This window comes from Festucalex cinctus, chromosome 5 (genome assembly GCF_051991245.1).
Source record: "Festucalex cinctus isolate MCC-2025b chromosome 5, RoL_Fcin_1.0, whole genome shotgun sequence".
Classification (NCBI taxonomy): domain Eukaryota; kingdom Metazoa; phylum Chordata; class Actinopteri; order Syngnathiformes; family Syngnathidae; genus Festucalex; species Festucalex cinctus.
The window spans coordinates 19630533-19649476 of NC_135415.1; the positions used below are offsets into that span (position 1 = coordinate 19630533).

At 39.3% G+C, this 18944-nt stretch overlaps 1 protein-coding gene across 4 annotated transcripts in view; it reads left to right on the forward strand.

The window, feature by feature from the left end:
- Window positions 1-18944, forward strand: part of LOC144018751 (netrin receptor UNC5C-like) — a 316561-nt gene that overhangs the window by 273409 nt on the left and 24208 nt on the right. For 3 of the 4 annotated variants that reach the window (XM_077521273.1, XM_077521276.1, XM_077521275.1), the window contains 4 exons: window positions 3919-4099; window positions 8490-8657; window positions 11746-11910; window positions 16475-16522. In XM_077521273.1, the coding sequence (XP_077377399.1) occupies window positions 3919-4099; window positions 8490-8657; window positions 11746-11910; window positions 16475-16522 (562 nt within the window). The remainder of the gene's footprint in view (window positions 1-3918; window positions 4100-8489; window positions 8658-11745; window positions 11911-16474; window positions 16523-18944) is intronic. The other variant, XM_077521274.1, reaches the window with a different exon arrangement.

Sequence of the window (18944 nt, forward strand, 5' to 3'; positions counted from 1 at the left end):
TACTTTTATCCAAGCCAAGCCTTTGTTCCGCCACCACCACTAAAAATGCAGGCGGATAGAACGCGCCATGCATTAACGCGTTCCCTGTTGCCTCTGCCTTGATCTTGCACAGCTGGAGATGGGACGTTTGTCCTTAGAGGAACAAAACACGGGAAAGCGTTTGAATGAGTCGGACTAGTTTTCACACATAATGTAGAGTTATGATGTTCAGTCCGCCAAACACCAGGCAACGTGGCCAATCCCTACCGAACCGTCGCGAAGTACGTGCAGTTCGCCAGCTCGTTTTCTTGAATCGCCGGTGTGGAAGCAAGCTTTAGATACGCCATTACTCGAGAGAACTCTTCTCCCTCTCTCACGTCTGCAGTTGCTCGAAGCTGTTGATTTGGCACTGCCAATGGAAGTTAACTGTAAAACTGACACATAATACAAAGCAGAATTAGACTTTTGTTCATTTTCCGAACAACTTCCCCTCACTAGGGTTATATAAAAATGTTCAACCAAAGTAGGGCTGGAAAAGAATGAAAAGAAAAGACTGAAATGAGATTCTTCTTGCAGTTATTACAATTTCAATTCAATTCACTTTTTTTTTTTTTTTTTCAAATCAAGCTTCTGTGCAATACTTAGGCTAATATGTATAATAACTATTACAAACATTACAGAAAATTAAATCATACCATCCAAACTTAAAAGCTCTAAAATGCATGGACACTTAAAAGATGTGTTGTTTTGAAGGTTTTCAAAACGGCGAAATAAAGCAAGACCTACCACAATTCTAGTCAGACCACTGTCAAAAGTGTACTCTACACCTAAGCACTTATTCTGGTCTTTCACAAGTTAGTTTAGTGATTAGCATTAGCTCCTCCATCTTAGCCTTTAGTGATAGCCTTACTTGTTAGGAGTGTATCTTATTTGCCGGCACGGAGGCGAGGATTAGTTAGTTACCTTACCGTGCAGATCATAGCTATTGCCCAAAATGGTGCAACACAATTTATCTTCGTGCCTATCGCTCGCAAGCCGATGGGAAAGCAGACAGAATGAACGTGAGGCTTTTTTTGGCAGAAAAAAAAGAATCAACCATAGAATTTCATCTAACAAAAGTCTTAGCTTAATGCTTACATATACTATATTGCAAAATGACATAGCCATAGAACTAGCAGCTAACATAGTATGAAGATTATGATACCTTCACACAACTGCTACACACAGCGCAACAACACATGAAATCGATGCAAACGATGAACCCTTATTTTTCTGGGGAAGACTTTATACGTAGTCATGATTGAAGTTTATTACTGACTGGGCAAAACCACTTTCCCTTTGAAAAGAATGGTGAGCGATCCCTTTGTTTCAAAGAAAAGAAGACTGGACTCTTCTTGAACCTTGAACAAATCCTGTAGCAGTTGAAACCAAGGCCAAGACTACATCTTGTGTGTGTGGTGTGCGCATGCGTGCGTGTGCGTGTATATGTGATTGTATCAAAGGCCATGGGTCGCGTTTGTGTGTTTTGTGTCTAATGCTGTGTGTCTAAAGTGCGGAGACAGGTGATGCTGGGGTGAGAGTTAATATAACAAATACGCCGTCCCCCCAAAGACTGGCTTGATCCAATCAGCCACCGTCTGCTATCTTCCTCACACAAACACATGCACACACACACACAGGTTGACACCAGCTGGGGCTAATGATGCGATGGCTGCGGTGGCATTGCCACCACATGGGGTCTCGTTGTCTGAACCCAACCGAGCATGTATGGGTCCTGCATGCTAAAATGAAAATTCTGCACTACAGCTGTGATAAAGCAGCAAAGAGCATTGTTTTGCGTCGTCTTGTGTCTCTTTCATTTGCACCGCAGACTCGGAAAGTGCTACAGTAAGCAAGTGCGAGAGCGAAAGGTTGCCGGGGTTAATTGGCATTGAAGTTCAAATTACTTTTTAAGTGCAGGAGGCATGTTTGTCCTCATTGATTTTGCTGACTGGGAGTCATTTATAAACCGTGTTTGCAAGGAGGGAAAAGAACTCAGAGGTAATGGAGTAGAATACCTCAGCATGTGTGGAAATCTGCGCTAGAAAAATTGGTAAAGTGGAAGGGATGGATGGATTTATGGATGGATGGATTAGAGATGACTTGGGCATAACAGTGGATGGATACATGCCTTGACGGATCAGTGAAGGATTTGTGGGAAGCAGTCTGTGTTAGATGGGTGGATAAACTGATGGATGGATGAAAGATTTGTGGGAAGGTATATGATGTAATGAAGAATGATTGGGTGGACAAAGGCAGCGCAGGAATACCGAGGGTGATGGATGGATGGATGGATGGATGGATGGATGGATGTTAGTTCTAACAGCTTTTGTTGACATATAAGAACAATAGCAGATCTAAATGTTTACCCTTTGGTACACCTTATGAGCAATGAAGATAAAGCAAAGATAACAATGGATGGATGGATGTCAAATTGAATGGCTTCTTATATATATTATTGACATATACAGTAATAAGAATAGTAGATCTAGATGTTTACCCTGTGGTACACCTTTTGAGCCACAAATACGAAGATAGCAATCAATGATGGGTGGATCAACAGATGGATGGATGGATGGATGGATGGATGGATGGATGGATGTCACATAGAATGGCTATAGTTCTCACAGAGATTATTTACATATAATGAGAAAAATAGTGGATCTAGAAGTTTACCCTGGGGTACACCTATTGAACCACAAAGACGAAGATAGCGATCAATGATGGGTGGATCAACGGATGGATGGATGATATGATGGATGGATGGATGGATGGATGGATGTCACATAGAATGGCTGTTGTTTCACAGAGATTCTTTACATATAATGAGAAAAATAGTGGATCTAGAAGTTTACCCTGGGGTGCACCTTTTGAGCCTCAAAGACTAGACAACGACAGCAATGATTGGATGGATGACACAAATTGCATGGATGGATTATTTAGGTTCCTTTCATGGTTCACTGAGTTAAACTAATGTGATGTGATGGCCCAGTTACTGTAGGTTGTCTGATGTTCATTGTACTTCCTCTTGAACTCGTCTTCAAATTTCTGGACAGTCCAAAGTAGCACTTTCCTTCCCATTTGTGCTGTACACAGCCTGCATGTTGAATTTTCTTGTTGTTGAGCATAACCTTTAGTTTTATATTAGAAAGCAAAAGGTCGAACAAGCAGCTTGCCATCGTCCAAAGAATCAAGTCTGTGAAGAGGAGCATCAAGTTGCTGGAGAATAACTACCAGCACAATAACAACAGCCCTGTTTTCCTCCCTTCCCCACATCTGAGATTTCCATTTCCTATCGTGAAGCAAGAAGGAAATTAAACAATGCGAATGGAACAACGTCGCCGCGAACATTTATGCCTCCGCCATAAAGCTCGGACAGGCTGAATTTACGAGGGTTCGCCGCCGTAAATACTGCGCTCGGGAAATGTGATTAGGCTCATAAATAGGATATTCCCCGCTGTCCTACCCTTCACCCGAGGTCTTGTAAAAGCATATGTTCAGGACACTTGCCTGCTTTCCTCTGTTGCCAGCCATCTGTGTGGGATCTTTACATTTACAACTGTACCACGCACAATCTGTAAATTTTCAGAATCAATATAACAAAATCATTAAAAATATAAATTAAAGGCATCATACTCACACCAAAGATGCTGATTATTTAAAATATTCACTTGTGCCGATCGCTTGAGGCATATTTTTCTAATTAAAGTTGACACAAGAAACCTTCCTTTTTTTTCTTTTTTTTCTTTTTTTTTTTTTTTAAAATCTTCCAAGTGTCTTGCAAAAGTGATTGTCTAATCTGGAGTATTTTTAATATACAAAGATCAATGACGTGAAATCTTGGGAAGTTTGTTGGCACACCATAAATATTTCGCCTCCCGCTGATTTTGTTTCTGGCAGGTGGAGTGGCTAAAGAACGAAGAGATCATCGACCCAGCGGAGGACAGAAACTTCTACATCACCATCGACCACAACCTGATCATCAAACAAGCACGTCTGTCGGACACGGCTAACTACACGTGCGTGGCCAAGAACATCGTGGCCAAGAGACGCAGCACGACGGCCACCGTCATCGTTTACGGTATGCATCTTTATGATATGGAGTAATTGGCCTTCTGCATCCTCTGCAAATTCTTATATATACAGTAGGCCATAACGCTATTGATTATAAACCTTATCCCACCCAAGATGTTTGAGTGTTTGAGGTCAAACGTTAGATTAGTACGTCGATTTCTGTCTCTCTCGGTGTCTTTCTTTCTCTCTCCTGGCTCACTGTCGAGCACAAACTGATTTTCTTCCAACTTTTTGTAACTATTGACCAATAATAGTGCCTGTATCCTATTGATTTTTTTTTTTTTCAAAGGATACCCTGAGAGGTTGAGGTAGCATATAAAACATGACTTACTGTATATGAAAAGAGCTTTTGAGACAGTTGAGGTCAAAGAACTATTCGGAATATTTCAGGTTAGATTTGTCTCATAAAGAAAGTCATATTTTTTCATATGCCATTGGAGCTCGGCACTTTTGTAAACCATATACTGCTGCAATCACCTTATTTTTCAAAGCAAGAACCCATTGACTTTTCTTACATTTTCCAATGATGATGATGGTGAAAGGTGGTCCAGTTTCCAATTAATTTTCTACTAACCTTTGGGAAATAGTTTTAATAAAAGCAGCAAGCCTATTGATTTATTAACAAGATGAATGATTTTTAGATATTTTGCCAAAGATATTTGAGTTAGCTTAGGTCAACACTAAGATTTATGTAAGAGAAGTTTCACACTTTTCATTTAATTTTCTTCAAACCTTTGGGGAATATTATTTCACATTAAAGCAACAAACTTATTGCTTTTTTTTTTTAGATATTACACTAAATATGTTTAAGCTGTGGTAGTGTCTGGTGTTCAGGTTAAGATCAACAAATCTTCAGATCCATGTTGATTTTTACAAGACATTTTTATTGACAATATAAAATTGATGGATGAGACAAGAGATCCACAGTTCAGCTTTTATTTCCAGGTATTTACATCCATCAGATTCACACACACAACTTAAAAGATCAGTCAAACCCAAAAGTTTTACGTCCGCAGCAAAAAAAATAAATATAAGAATCAGCCTAAATCATGCACATATGTGAATTTGAGTGTGAATGAATGTTTGGCTTGATGTGCACTGTGATTGGCTGGGAACCAGTCCAGGGTTGGGCCCTGCCTCTCACCCCAAATTCAGTTTGGATCGGCTCCAGCTGACCTGCAACCCTAATGAGGACAGGCACTATAGAATATGGATAGATGGATTATGGGACATTTTGTGTGCAGCATTTAAAACACCACCGCTGCCTCGTCTAGCCGAGCCAGGTCCCATCTGCCGCTTGAAATTGGCTCCGCATTGGTGCCAATTTTGTCACTCTCATGGTTTCATTAAGTGTGAATGTTAGCCTTTAAGGGGTGTGACTTAGCGAGTGATATATGAGCTAAAATAAACTCTTTTGTAGTGTTCTTAATTTGTATGTGTGTCTTTGACTGTTTGTCATGTTAATGGCTAAAAGTGTGTCAGCGACTGTGGCTCTCCTTGCCCACATGCAAGGGCATCACAGTAGCCTACATGATTTTTTTACTTTATTTTTTTTTCAATCTGAAGAGTAGGGTTTCCAACTGTCCCGAACTAGTCGGGACGCCCCGTATTTTGGGCTACATTGTTGACTTCAAAAGTCCCGTAAAATAATTCTCAATTCTTACACGAAATGCATCAAACCGTATCTTTCTTTTTTGGACCACGGCTGCTCCCGTAGGTTGACAAGTAACAAGGAAGTTGCTCATAGCCAATAAAATGAGTCGCTGGGTGTGACATTATGTGGAGATCTTGCAAGGTGAGAGAGGCAACTAGAGAGAGAGAGAGAGGCACTTCCTGGTTTCGTCACAGCTTCATGTCGCCTACACTCTCTTGTGACGCCGATCTTAATACGTCGGCTACGAACGTATCAGTGTGAGCAATACAAGATATATTCTGGTACTATTTCTAAACAAATACTGCGAGAATTTAGCTTGCTGGCAAGTTTCGAAATCAGTGCTTAACACAGCAAACTGCACTCTACAGGTCCTAGATCAGCTAAAACGGCAATGTCACGAAGGCCGGCACCTGTCAGCCAATCACAGGCATCAGGCATCGTCACGTGCATTTGTTGTAGCGGCTTATACTGCGTAAGTGGCTAGAAAATAATAATGATAATAATAATAATAATAATAATAGTAATAATAATAATAACAATAATGTGTAGTGTTGTCCGTTGGGTTAGGAAGAGAGAATGGATAAACCTGTAAGAAAGAAAAGAAAGAAAAGTCTCCATGTGGTTTCTTTGAGGGTTTCGTATGAGGTTACATAATGATGGCCTGCAGTAAGGATTAAAGGGAATGTACAAACTTTGTGCATTTCAAATCTAATCAGAATATACACTGATTTCACACATCATACTCACACCACCATTGCACCGTGCCGTGCACCTGTCCCTTATTTTGGGATGAGAAAGTTGGCAACCCTACTGAAGAGCCACCTGCACCTTCAATTTTGGCTGTTTACTGAAATAATGATAATCATGCATGTCTCTTTGCACTCACGAATGGACTTAATGGAGATAATTTTCTGCAACACACCTGACATGATCTGTGCGTAGTGGTTGGGAATCACATGCCTTAACTTGACTTAATTTAAGACCCACCAATCATTTGCGGGCTTTTTAAATGGCACCATCTCAGCCTGTGACTAACAATGACAACAAACCATCCATCCATCCATCCATCCATTTTCTTGACCGCTTATTCCTCACAAGGGTCGCGGGGGCTGCTGGCGCCTATCTCAGCTGGCTCTGGGCAGTAGGCGGGGGACACCCTGGACTGGTTGCCAACCAATCGCAGGGCACACAGAGACGAACAACCATCCACACCCACACTCACACGCACACCTAGGGACAATTCAGAGCGCCCAATTAACCTGCCATGCATGTCTTTGGAATGTGGGAGGAGACCGGAGTACCCGGAGAAGACCCACGCGGGCACGGGGAGAACATGCAAACTCCACCCAGGAAGGTCCGAGCCAGGACTCGAACCGGAGACCTCAGAACTGGGAAGTGGACGTGCTAACCACTCGACTACCGTGCCGCCCATGACAACAAACCAATTAATAATAATAATAATAATAATAGTAATAATAATAATAATAATAATAATAATAATAATAATAATAATAATAATAATAGTCTGAGTCACTAGTTGAGCCTTCGTCCCAGCTTTTGGCCAGTGTTAGAATTGAGGAAACAATGTGCGTACAGCACACAAAAATAAAAAACACGCTCCGATGTTTCCCTCCAGTGTAACCGCCGTTGCGTCTATCCACTGAGTGCTTCAATCACAAATAACTGCATGTGTGTGTTAGCGTGCGTTGCTGCAGACAGACAGACAGCCCGGGATGGAGTGGTTTGACACTGATGTATCCTTACAGAAATAGATTGTTCAATCTGCGGTTCAATCTCCCCGGCTCCCCCCGAGGGCCCGGCTGACGCTGTTGACAAGGTGAAAAAGTTGCAAGGATAGTGGAGGGATGTGGTGGATCACGAGGGGGATAAATAAAAGGATGGAGGGGAGGAAGCTCAGTGAAGATGCTCGAATTGACCTAGTTTTGTTTTACCTGAAAGGAAAGTCCCGCTTCAAACATTGACCCGGGCATCATCTGAATCCCATTTGTGTAACTAAACAGTTACTTTAGTCATGGCAGTGCATGATATGCTGTTCAAAGACAAAAGATCTGCATGCATAGAAATAGCAGAAAATTATATTTTGGGGAATTCCAACTAAATCAACAAAACGCAGCACAATCACATTAAAGGGAGTCTTAGTGATGCAGCATCTTATGTACTCTCTTCACTGATGAAGCTTAATATCCAAATACAACCATCTACATGTAACGCATGCAGTGTGATGTAAAGACACAGCAGGTTCAATGTACTCCATTGAGTCTAGCAAGCAGCATATCATGCACTATCTTGATGAAAGAAATGCAACTATCCACATTTCAATCATGACGTAAAAAGCCAGTCAGGGAAGCTTCTAGCAACTCTTCCAGTGATTTGAGCCAAGCAGCATATGATACACATCGTGAACAAATAAGATTGTTTCAGTTACAACCATCCATTCAATGTGATACAATATAAAACCATCCAGCGCAGCTTATCTATTCCTCTGAGGATTCCAGCCTTATATATGCCCCATATAAAAGCTTTAACTTTTGACTGCCATCATTTTTTTTCAGTGAGGTATTGCAGCAGGCCTGCCTCGAAAAGAGAACTTTTGGGAAAGTGTTGAAGCACATTTAACAGCAAGCAGCATTTCATGCACCATCTTGACCACAGAAGCTTATTTCTGTTGGGATTGTGGCGTGAGCATATGACCATCCAATCACGGATCTCTTTAACTTTGCAGTGAATGGTGGCTGGTCGACGTGGACGGAGTGGTCCGTGTGCAACAGCCGCTGTGGGCGGGGCTTTCAGAAACGAACTCGCAGCTGTACTAACCCCGCCCCTTTAAACGGAGGACTGCCTTGTGACGGACAGGCCATCCAGAAACTGCCTTGCACCTCCTTGTGTACTGGTGAGTGTGAACTACTTTGTCATTTTTGGGTATAACTCCCAAAGTAATGTCATGGGCAGGTGCCAGTGATGTCATAGAATTGCAATATAACACATTACATTTCATTACGGTATCTTAATTGGGCCATGTTTTTCCCCACAATTCAAACAAGCAGCAATGTATATGAAGCTCAATCGTTGCTTGCCACACAAAGCAAAAAAAACCAACTAAATAAATAAATAGATAATAGATAAAATCACGTGAGGGCTCTTAACTTGGAAAACGTACAAATCCGTAAATCTTAGCTCAAAACACAATGCGTCGTAAACCGAAACTCCCTTTTCACCAGTCGCTCCCGAGAGATATTTATGCACTTCTCTACAGCAAAGCAGAGACGTACAAGAAGAACTTGAAGGCCTGGGATTCAACCACTGCGATTACTGACGGACCAGTTTTATGGTAGGTTTTGTTGCGGTTTGCGTAATTAATAATACAAGACATGCTAGCCAGGTAGCGCCATGGCATTAAGTTTCTATTTATCGTGTTTGAGGTTAGATAAACCCGAACTGAGGTAAGTGTGACTTTTGTCTTGTAGAGGAGACTGGCGATATGTCGGAGCCGGACAGGGAAGTTGCAGAGGACATTGGAAAAGTCCAGGGATGCTCCAAGGGACTGACTGCCCCTGACCGCCATCTTCAGGCATCTTAAGCTCGCTGCTGATGTATTGTGCATGTTCTGTAAACAGTGCTAAGAAGCAAAAAAAAAAAACATCTCTCATATAAGATGTAAATTACAGAAGCAAGCACTCAGTGGCTAACTCGCTTGTTGCTAGTGCTAGCGGCTAACATAGCATCTTGACTTACTGCTTCTTTGTGTCACAGAACATCCAAATGGAAGCCAGCAAATAGGTGAAAAACAGCAACATAGTTTTACCCCTCCCACATGCTTGAAACGTATTTAAACACACTTTTTAGAAGTATTCCTTAGTGCGTGTTCTCATTCTCTTGCTCGCACAGTTTTCCAAATAAGAGTAAACGCTGCCTGATTGACTTAAATTGTTTATTTGGCACTTCCAGCCAGAGTTTACTGTAAAATTGACAGATAAAACAAATTAGACTAAGACATACAGTATGTTTTAACACAAAATGTTCAACCCAATCATATAGTTTTCTCTGAAGTCTGCTAGCTTAATGCTAAACTATAATGTAAACACAGACAAAAATTAGATACTGTAAATGTTACAGTAATTATAAACCTTCAAACAACTGTTACTTTAACACAAGGTGCAGAAACACATACAAATGTTCAGGCATATACAGTTGTGCTCCTACTTGGGAGCACAGATGTAGGCTACTTGTTCTGCTATATGGGAACACCAATTATTGCTGAAGCTCAGGAAGAGGAACTTCTCCACCAATTCTTCTTGCTTTTAGTTAATAGTTGCATTGCATCTCTACCAGTAAACCTGAATGCTGTTGTTGAGGTCCCAAAGTTGATGTTCCACTGCACAGTGCATGTTTCTATTATTTTACAGCTTTATGGCTTCATCTGAATATTCAAACATATCTGTAATACTGTTTCTTCCAATAAATATTTTTATACCCGTTTAAGCAATCTTGCTTGTTTGCCTTGTTATTCAAGCACATGATTGTACATTTTGACATCCACAATTTTTTAAAGCATCCTACCGAGTTCTCATATACCATTAAATGAGGTCAAAAGTCAGTACTGCCACGTGTGTACCAAATTGGTGGATTGTCGTGCACAAACTATTACACATTACTAAGTGGGTATCATATTACTCTTTGTATGGATTTTGATTGGAATGGAGGCTGCACAGCAAATTTTGTCGAGTAAATTTTACTCTTAAAAAGACTATATTCGGTCCCACTCGAAAGAAAGAAAGAAAGAAAGAAAGAAAGAAAGAAAGAAAGAAAGAAAGAAAGAAAGAAAACAGAAACAATACAACAACAATAAAACATTCAAGGGTTGAGAAACGATTCCACAACCTTCAGCATGGAAGACAGCCACATGAGCACACTTGAGCTATGCTAGACTTGTTGTTAGCTAACATATTGCTGATGTGTGAAATGGAGTTATATGAGGATTCCACCTGACACCTGCGATTATATTGACACCGAGTAGGAGTGGCATGGGTCAATTGGTTGGCTGTTTTCCAACTGGAAGTTTCTGTGATTGTTCCTTAACTGTTGAGTTTTTATTCATTTATATATTTTTATTTTTTTGGTGAACATTTTACTCTCTTCTGAGTAAGTTTACTCTGTTCAGAATGGGATTGTCACCGAATAGTCTTTTTCAGAGTAAATTACTCTAGTAAAATTTACTGTTTATCCCAGCACACAAACAAACAAATATTCACACTATTCAAATCTACGGTTGTTAAATGATTCTTACATGAATGTAAAAAAAAAAAAAAGCTTATGTTTTTGTATTTTTTTAAAACGATATTATTGTTAGTACAATTTTGACTAAGCGCTTACATTTTTTTTTGTACCATTTTTTTCATCTCTTTCAACTAAATTCTTGTTTTTGTATAATTTCTCACCAATTGTTTGTTTTTGTACTCTTTCATGCAAAATCCTTATTTTTATGCTAAATTCAGACGTTTTAGTAACATTTTTTTCTACTAAATTCTTGTTATAGTGTGATTTCCATTTTCAAAACAAAAGTTGTGCTTTATCGCCATCTTGTGTCATCTATAAACAATAATAACGCGTCTGTGGAGGGCAGCAATTAGTTTAGTGGCACAGCTTAATACGATGACTGCATTTATTTGTTTTTTTTGTTTTGTTTTTGTTACTGTTTCCTTCTAAATAATTGTGTGCATATACCATTTGCAACTACATTTTTTTGTTTTATCATTCCATACTGAAGTTTTGTGTTTCTACAAACGTTTTTACTCAGACATTTTTTATTATTATTACTTTTACATTTTTAGGCCATTTTTCTATTCAATTTTATTATTTAATTGGGCTATTTTATATGTAGGTATTGTTGTCTTTGCATCAGTTCCGACTATAGTCTTGAGGTTTTTGCAAAATCCCTTGGCTGAGTGCTTATGTTCTTGTTTCCTTTCCTCTCCCTCCAGTGGACGGCGCGTGGACCGAGTGGAGCAAGTGGTCGGCCTGCGGGACGGAGTGCACCCAGTGGAGGAGGCGCGAGTGCAACAACCCGGCACCCAAAAATGGCGGGAAGGACTGCGAGGGTCTGGTGCTTCACTCTCAAAACTGCACCGATGGACTTTGTATGCAAAGTGAGTTGATCCTCTGCCACCTGCTCATAAACATGCAACATGTTAATGATTTGAAGAAATGCCTTACACTGGTCCATTTTACAGCTGCAGATGTGCAGAAGAATTGGCGTCCATGTTGAAAAATCCAAAATGAATTATTTTTGCACAACTGAATCTTTATACATGATGTAAGCTCTGTTTTCTTGAAAAACTGGGGGCGGGGGGTGTCACAAAAAAAAACAATTAATGAATATTTTTAAAATATTGAACAATTATGCAAATATGTGGGTCTTACTAACTTATAATGCCCTTAAATGTGGGAAAGGAGAGCCACAGTCGCATTTTTTTAGGTGTGTATTGAATGCCAGGAATAAAACCGTGTCCCGTGTATCGTGTCTGTTCTGTTTAAGCATTTAAACAAAACACTCACCAGCAGCCCCACCTCTTAAAGGCACATGCATGTATTTATGCCAAAATACGGACAACATTTTCGATACATTTTATGTTTGCATCAGTTATTTTGTACTCCAATATGTTCACATCAAGTTTACAAGCACTACCTAAGATGCCACAAGGTGGCGCTAAAGTCCTGGCTAATGACAAAATTGGTGCCAAGGAAGTATATTGAAGTGGCATCTAAACTGGGAGACTTTTGATGTCTGGGAAGGATCCAAGATAAGCCTGTGTTAATGTAAATTACCGACAGCCGTATGTGTCTGTTTTTTAACAATATTAATAACAACAATAAAACAATTACATTATATTACAATTTAAAAAATTCACCATTTTCAACTACAGTATTTGATTTTGTATTATTCCTTTCTTAATGCCCCTGCTTTTATATAATATGTCAAAATTCTGACTAAATCCATCCATCCATCATTTGAACCACTAATCCTCATGAGAGTTACTAAATTCATTGGCATATATTTCAATATTTGCATCATTTACCTGTCCTACAATTTATGTAACATTTTCTCCTCAAGTCTTGTTATTGTAACTTCCCAATAACTGCTTGTGTTTTTCCTACTACATGCTTGTTTTTGTATCATTTCTTACAAAATAGGTATGTTTTGTATCACCCGCTCCTAATTGATCCTGTTTTTGTCTGAAAGCTTGTTTTTATGTTGCCGTACAGCATAAAGCATGCAGCATTTAGGCAGCCTTGCTTTCCTCCCTATCTTCCTCCTCCTCTCGTCCTCAGGCGTCGCTATCATCTCCCCCTCCGCCTGCCTGGTGTGGCTCTTCCTCTCCGGAGGCTTCCTGCTTTCATGGTGTCGATTCATCCGCATTTACTTTCCCAACGTCACCCACCGGTCGCCTCGCTCGGTCAAGTCAAAGCCTCCTTTCTTGCGAGAATGCAGCGTCACACAAATAACAAATAATAAAGTGCATCAGCCACCAATTGAACTGCCATTTGGCTCATTCCCACCATGTTTTTGTGTTGAATTTCTAAAAAAGCTTGAAAGGCTGAAGCGAATATAGCAGCGCTTCTCCAAGGTGCAGGCAATTATATTTGTTGACTTGCAGCATGAGGAGGAGTACCTTGCTTACTCATTGCGCCGACAGTAATTGGCAGACATTTGACGAGAGGAGAAGAGGAAAAAATAAATAAATAGCGGAACGTATTTTTAGAACACGCACACATTCTCACATGTGCGCGTAACGATGCCACAGGTTCTTGGTGTGCTGAGCGACAACAACCCTTCATTAGCGAGGAAAGATCAATCTTGTCATAATCAGTATTTTTCCACATTTTTTCCAAGTCACATCGGCAACTCTGGAAGACGCAAAATGTTGGAAAACAACTAAAAGTACAAGTCATGGATGCGTTAACTGTATCCTTATTATATTGCACAGTCCAACCCTTAAGGACTGGAAAATAGAAGCAATAAGTTGTGTTGTCAGCATCTTAAAGCGCCACATGGCTATATGTCATGCTATGTATCAAAATACATTTTTACAGAGAACGCTCATTTGATATCCATTAAAAGTCCTTGTATAGAATTCCAATGTATACTTAAAACATCAGCTCCTCAACGGCATACCTCAAATAGATGCCTTTTTTTTCCCCCTGCTTAAGAAAATTAATACCATGTGCATGTTTATTCCTTTTTAAGATTGCTTTTTTCCTAACTATGTGGTGTAGCGTCCGCCAATAGTTGCTTTGCTGCATTTATTATGTCAAGTTAAGTTGAGTTTTCCACTTAAATAAATACATGCCACACCTCAAATACTGAAGAAGCCTCTTGGAGGGAAAAATTTTAGTATTCACAGAGGATAGGGACCAATAAAGTAATTGCTAGTTGATGCCACAAAATTATGCCAAAGCACCACTTTTATATTAGCCAGTGTTTTGGCGAGCTGTTCAGCCAATAGCGGGATAGGTTCCAAAATAAAATCTGTTAATATGTGAATTGCAGAGTATATAAACATTGGATGCATCTTTCAATTGAATAAATAAATGCCACACTTCAAATAGAAGGATCCTATATTTCCTCTAATATATAAACTTTGAGCTGACTTTCTGTTGAAACTTATTCCATTTGTGTGCAGCACAACAGCTAAATGCCGCTTCACCGTGTTTACTTCAAAACCTGAACTTAACTAAAGGACCCAAGTCTGCAGACCTCCAGAGCCCTACTGGGTTTTTCACTTGTATTGTATTTCTCCAACAGTGGCCTTGCTTGAATAAACACCCCGCCACAATTAAATGGCATGTGCCTCCTCCACTTGAATAAGTAAACGTTGCACCTCAAATTAATCCCGCTTTTCCCTCTCGGTGAATGTCAGGTGTATGTTTATTTCATTATACAGTACAATTTTTCACCCTCCACTTGAATAAATAAGCACAACACCTCAAATTGATGCCTCCTCTTTTCCTCTTTGGATAAAATAAACAGCTCGTCCATCGGGTCGCCATGGTAACAAGGAAGCTGCAATGTGGCTCATTCAAAGCCATCAAGATGATGTTGACGATATTGCATTCAGAGGCAATTATTCCATATTGTTGCTTTCATGTTGTACTAAAGCGAGCTTTTCTGGGATGAAACTTGCAAGCTGATACATTCAGGCTCATTACGCCTGATTGACTTTCTGTCTCTGGAACGACTCGTCGCATTGCGCTTACGTTTCAACTACTTCCTGTAACGCTAACAGGAGGGCATAAAATGTGTGTAAGCGCGTGATTGCGTGTGTGTGTTACGTCGCAGCACGTAGTACGTCTCCAGCAGATAAATTATGATGTCGCCTTTTAAAGTCGCAGTAATCTCTGGAGATGGCAGAGCTGCCTTGTAACATTTTATATTGCGTTTGCATTTGCATGACACAAAACAGCAGGTAAAACACGAGTCAAAGCTGTATCTTGTAAAAAATAAAAAAATATATGAAAAGTGATATATATATATATATATATATATATATATATATATATATATATATATATATATATATATATATATATATATATATATATATATATATATAGCGTTTTGTCACTATCTGGTGGTATCTTGGCGATGTTGAACTAAGAAGAGAAGAGATGCTTAGTTTAGTCAGGGTTAGGGAAGTAACGATAATGGCAATATTGTGATATTGTGATATTAAAACTGCCACAATATATCGTCGTCGTCATGTCACGATATTAAAAGCGGCATATCTGTTTTAAAAAAAAGAGTTGGGTTGATTTCCATTTGTGCAGTTGTACCACCCTCTGGTGGCTAGTTTTTTAGTGCAGTTAAATTTTTACAAGGCATTTTTTGGCCCTTCTATGTTTAAAATCCACGCTAATGGTCAGATGAAGGGGCACAAAATATGCTTGTGAACCGAGTCTATGTGAAGGAACTGAAAAGTTTGCTTGTATTAGCAAGTAAGTGCCTCAATATTAAAAAGATTTATTTATTTATTTATTTATTTATTTTATTTATTTTTAGTATGAGCTTTTTTTTTTTTTTTTTTTTTTTACAATATTGACCTTTTTTATATCGCCAACCTCCCCACAATATTGTGATAATTATTGTATCGCGACATTCATTTGATGACATCGTATCGAGATGTTTGGATATCGTTACCTACTTAGTCAGGACATAGCTTTGTCTAATAGAAAAAAGAGCTTTGCCGCCATCTTGTGTTGTTTTTGTGTTGCTGTCAATGACTGTATCTATTACTGTATGCAACGCTGTGATTTATGGTTTAAAATGAGCTTGATTTGGCTTCCGCACTTAATCAAATGTGTGTGTGTGTGTTTGTTTGTTTGTTTGTTTGTTTGTTTGTTTGTTTGTTTGTTTGTTTGTTTGTCCCTAACTGGGCGTACCGCGCAAACCCGTCACGTTGTGTTGGAATTTTAGCGTTATCCCAACCGCTAATCGTTTTGGCATTTGGCAGATGTGCCAACGATTAAGAAGAAACGTTGTGCAAGAACGGGAACACGTTTGCTGATATGTAAATGCCATTGGAGATCAACAACGCTGATAGCGTTGAGTCTGTGTTGTATTTTTTTCCCATTTGACTGCTTTTTTGTTGTTGTTTAGTTCATCCATCCATCCATCCATCCATCCTTCATCCCTTCCTTTTCCTTGTCCCCAAGGTTCATTGTTTGAGACGTCCAAAGAAAAGAGTGATGTAGGATACACATGTAAGTTTTATCCTTCATTTCTTGCCTTTTCCTTGCTTTCTTTGTGTGTGTTTGTGTGTTTGTGTCCATGTCTATTAGTGCTCCTTTCTTATCACGAGATCCGAGTATTTGTTTGTTTCAGGAAGTCAACTGTGCTCTCATGCTGGCATCAAAGGCACATCAATTATTTTTCACCGTTGACAGCGTGATGGGAATGTGAATCAAAGGCGTGTAGTTGATTCAATTTGAACAAGAAGGGATTTTTTTTTTCTGGGTAAATAAATTGTTCAAAGGGGGTGGGGAACAAGCGTGAAAGGAAACATGTTATACATTTCCACATTTAAAAACAGTTCCTCAGTGTCTTAATAAAAGCAGTCTGACATTTATCAAAAAAGAAGACTTACACCACACAACCATTTTGTAAATGAAATCGCGCAGTTTGTTGTTGTTGTTGTTGTTTTTCGAGGGGAGCAGTTGTGTCTACATGTTTTTTTTTGTCACCAAGCATGCAGGGGTGGAGCTAGTTCATTGCGATGATGTCGGTGGCTACTCAGTTTTGCCAGCTTCTTCTTCCTATCGAAATACCTGCCTACCCACGTATGATGTAAACAAAATGGACCAATCCATTACTTGGGTCAATTTGACCCAATGTGATTTGACCCAACTTTCCAAGTTGTTTTGTACAATGTGATGTATATTTTGGGTTGTTTTAAATTTAACAACCCAATTATGAATTTTGAAATTAGGGTCAAATTGACCTAAATGGTGGATCGGTCCTTGTTTGCCCCAAATTGGGTTATTTTCCACCCAACTATTTTTAGAGTGTACAGTACCTACCTACCTAACTCGCTACCTACCCTCTAAAAACAGCTGGGTAAGAAATAATATAAAATAACCCAATTTGGGTCATAAAAGGACCAAGTTGGACTGCAACTTGGGTCAATTTGACCCAACTTTCTGGGTTGTTTCGTACGAAATTACCCTTTTTCGGGGGTTGTTTTGTGTTAAAATGACAATAATAATAACCAGTGAATCGGTCCCTTTTTGATCCCAATTATGTTATTTTTCACTCAACTGTTTATAGTTACCTACCCTCTCGAAACAGTTGGGTCCAAAATAACCCAATTTTGGGTTATAACGGAACTGACTTGGGTCAATTTGGATTGGTTTATACAAAATGACCCAATTTTGGCGGGGTTTGTTTGTTTGGTTTGTTTATTTATTTATTTATTTATGTATTGATTTATTATAAAATGAAGCCATTTAGGTTATTTTGACCCAACTGGTGGATCGGCCCCATTTTGATACAATTTTTTTTGTTTGTTTTTTTGTTTTTTTATACAGTTTTTAGTGCGTATCAACCTACCTAGCTACATACCTAAATAGTTATCGATCTACCTACAGAGGCATGTAAGGCACTATGTACCAAGCAAGTTACCTAATGTACCTACCTACCTACATTAGACAACCAATCACGCACCCTAACCTATGACAATAACACAAAATTTCACAAATAACAACAACACTGACCTACCTAAGTGCTGTCTTACTTACTTACTTTTTTGTAGGAGTGTGCGCGCGTGTGCGTGAATGCGTGTTTGTATGCGCGACCTGGCATTTGAGAGTAAAACATCCACCCCCTCGCATCGAGCGCTGTCAGATTAGACTGAGCAGAGCATCAAAGATGTACGAATCCGACTCTCGCTTCAGGTGTTTCATTGGCTCCTTTTATAGTGCGTCCACTCTGATGTCGAAATGCGGGACCGGCTTTTCCACTCTTTATTGTGTGACAAACGCACACGCACAAAAGGAGACGATAGGACTTGTGGTTTAAAAGCTGATGCTTGTGTGTCCACGGGGGTGAAGACAACTTCATTTGTTCAGCTTTGAATTTAAAATGTGGGTCAGTTCCTATTCACTGAGATGACTTTGATGTTCTGGATCATAAATACAAAGATGGATGTGGAAACAGTAAAAAGGCAAAAATGGAATGAGTCAACAAATATGAATCCAAACTTTATGGCTTCCAACTTTTTTTCCCCACTATAATATTACTACTTTTCCCTCATGCTATTGTCGGACGTTATTGTTCAGATAGTCTCAATAAAGGACTCTTTTCCTCATAATATCATAACTTTATATTTGTAATATTTCACGCGAGATAACAACCTTTTCGCTCAATATTAAGATGTTTTTTTTCTGGTATTATTGTGTGACTTTTTCCTCATAACAGAACTTTTGCCCTTGATTATTACTCCATTTTCTCACTCTTCTGTCCAACTTTATTGTCATGATATTCTCAAAACATGACTTGTTCTTACGACTTATTGCGACTAAATTGCTGATAAATGTAACTTTTTACTCATAATTGTACAATTTTGTTCCTATTCAGTATGGTGATTATACACCTCAATACATGAGATGTGTAGCTTGTGTTACCTTC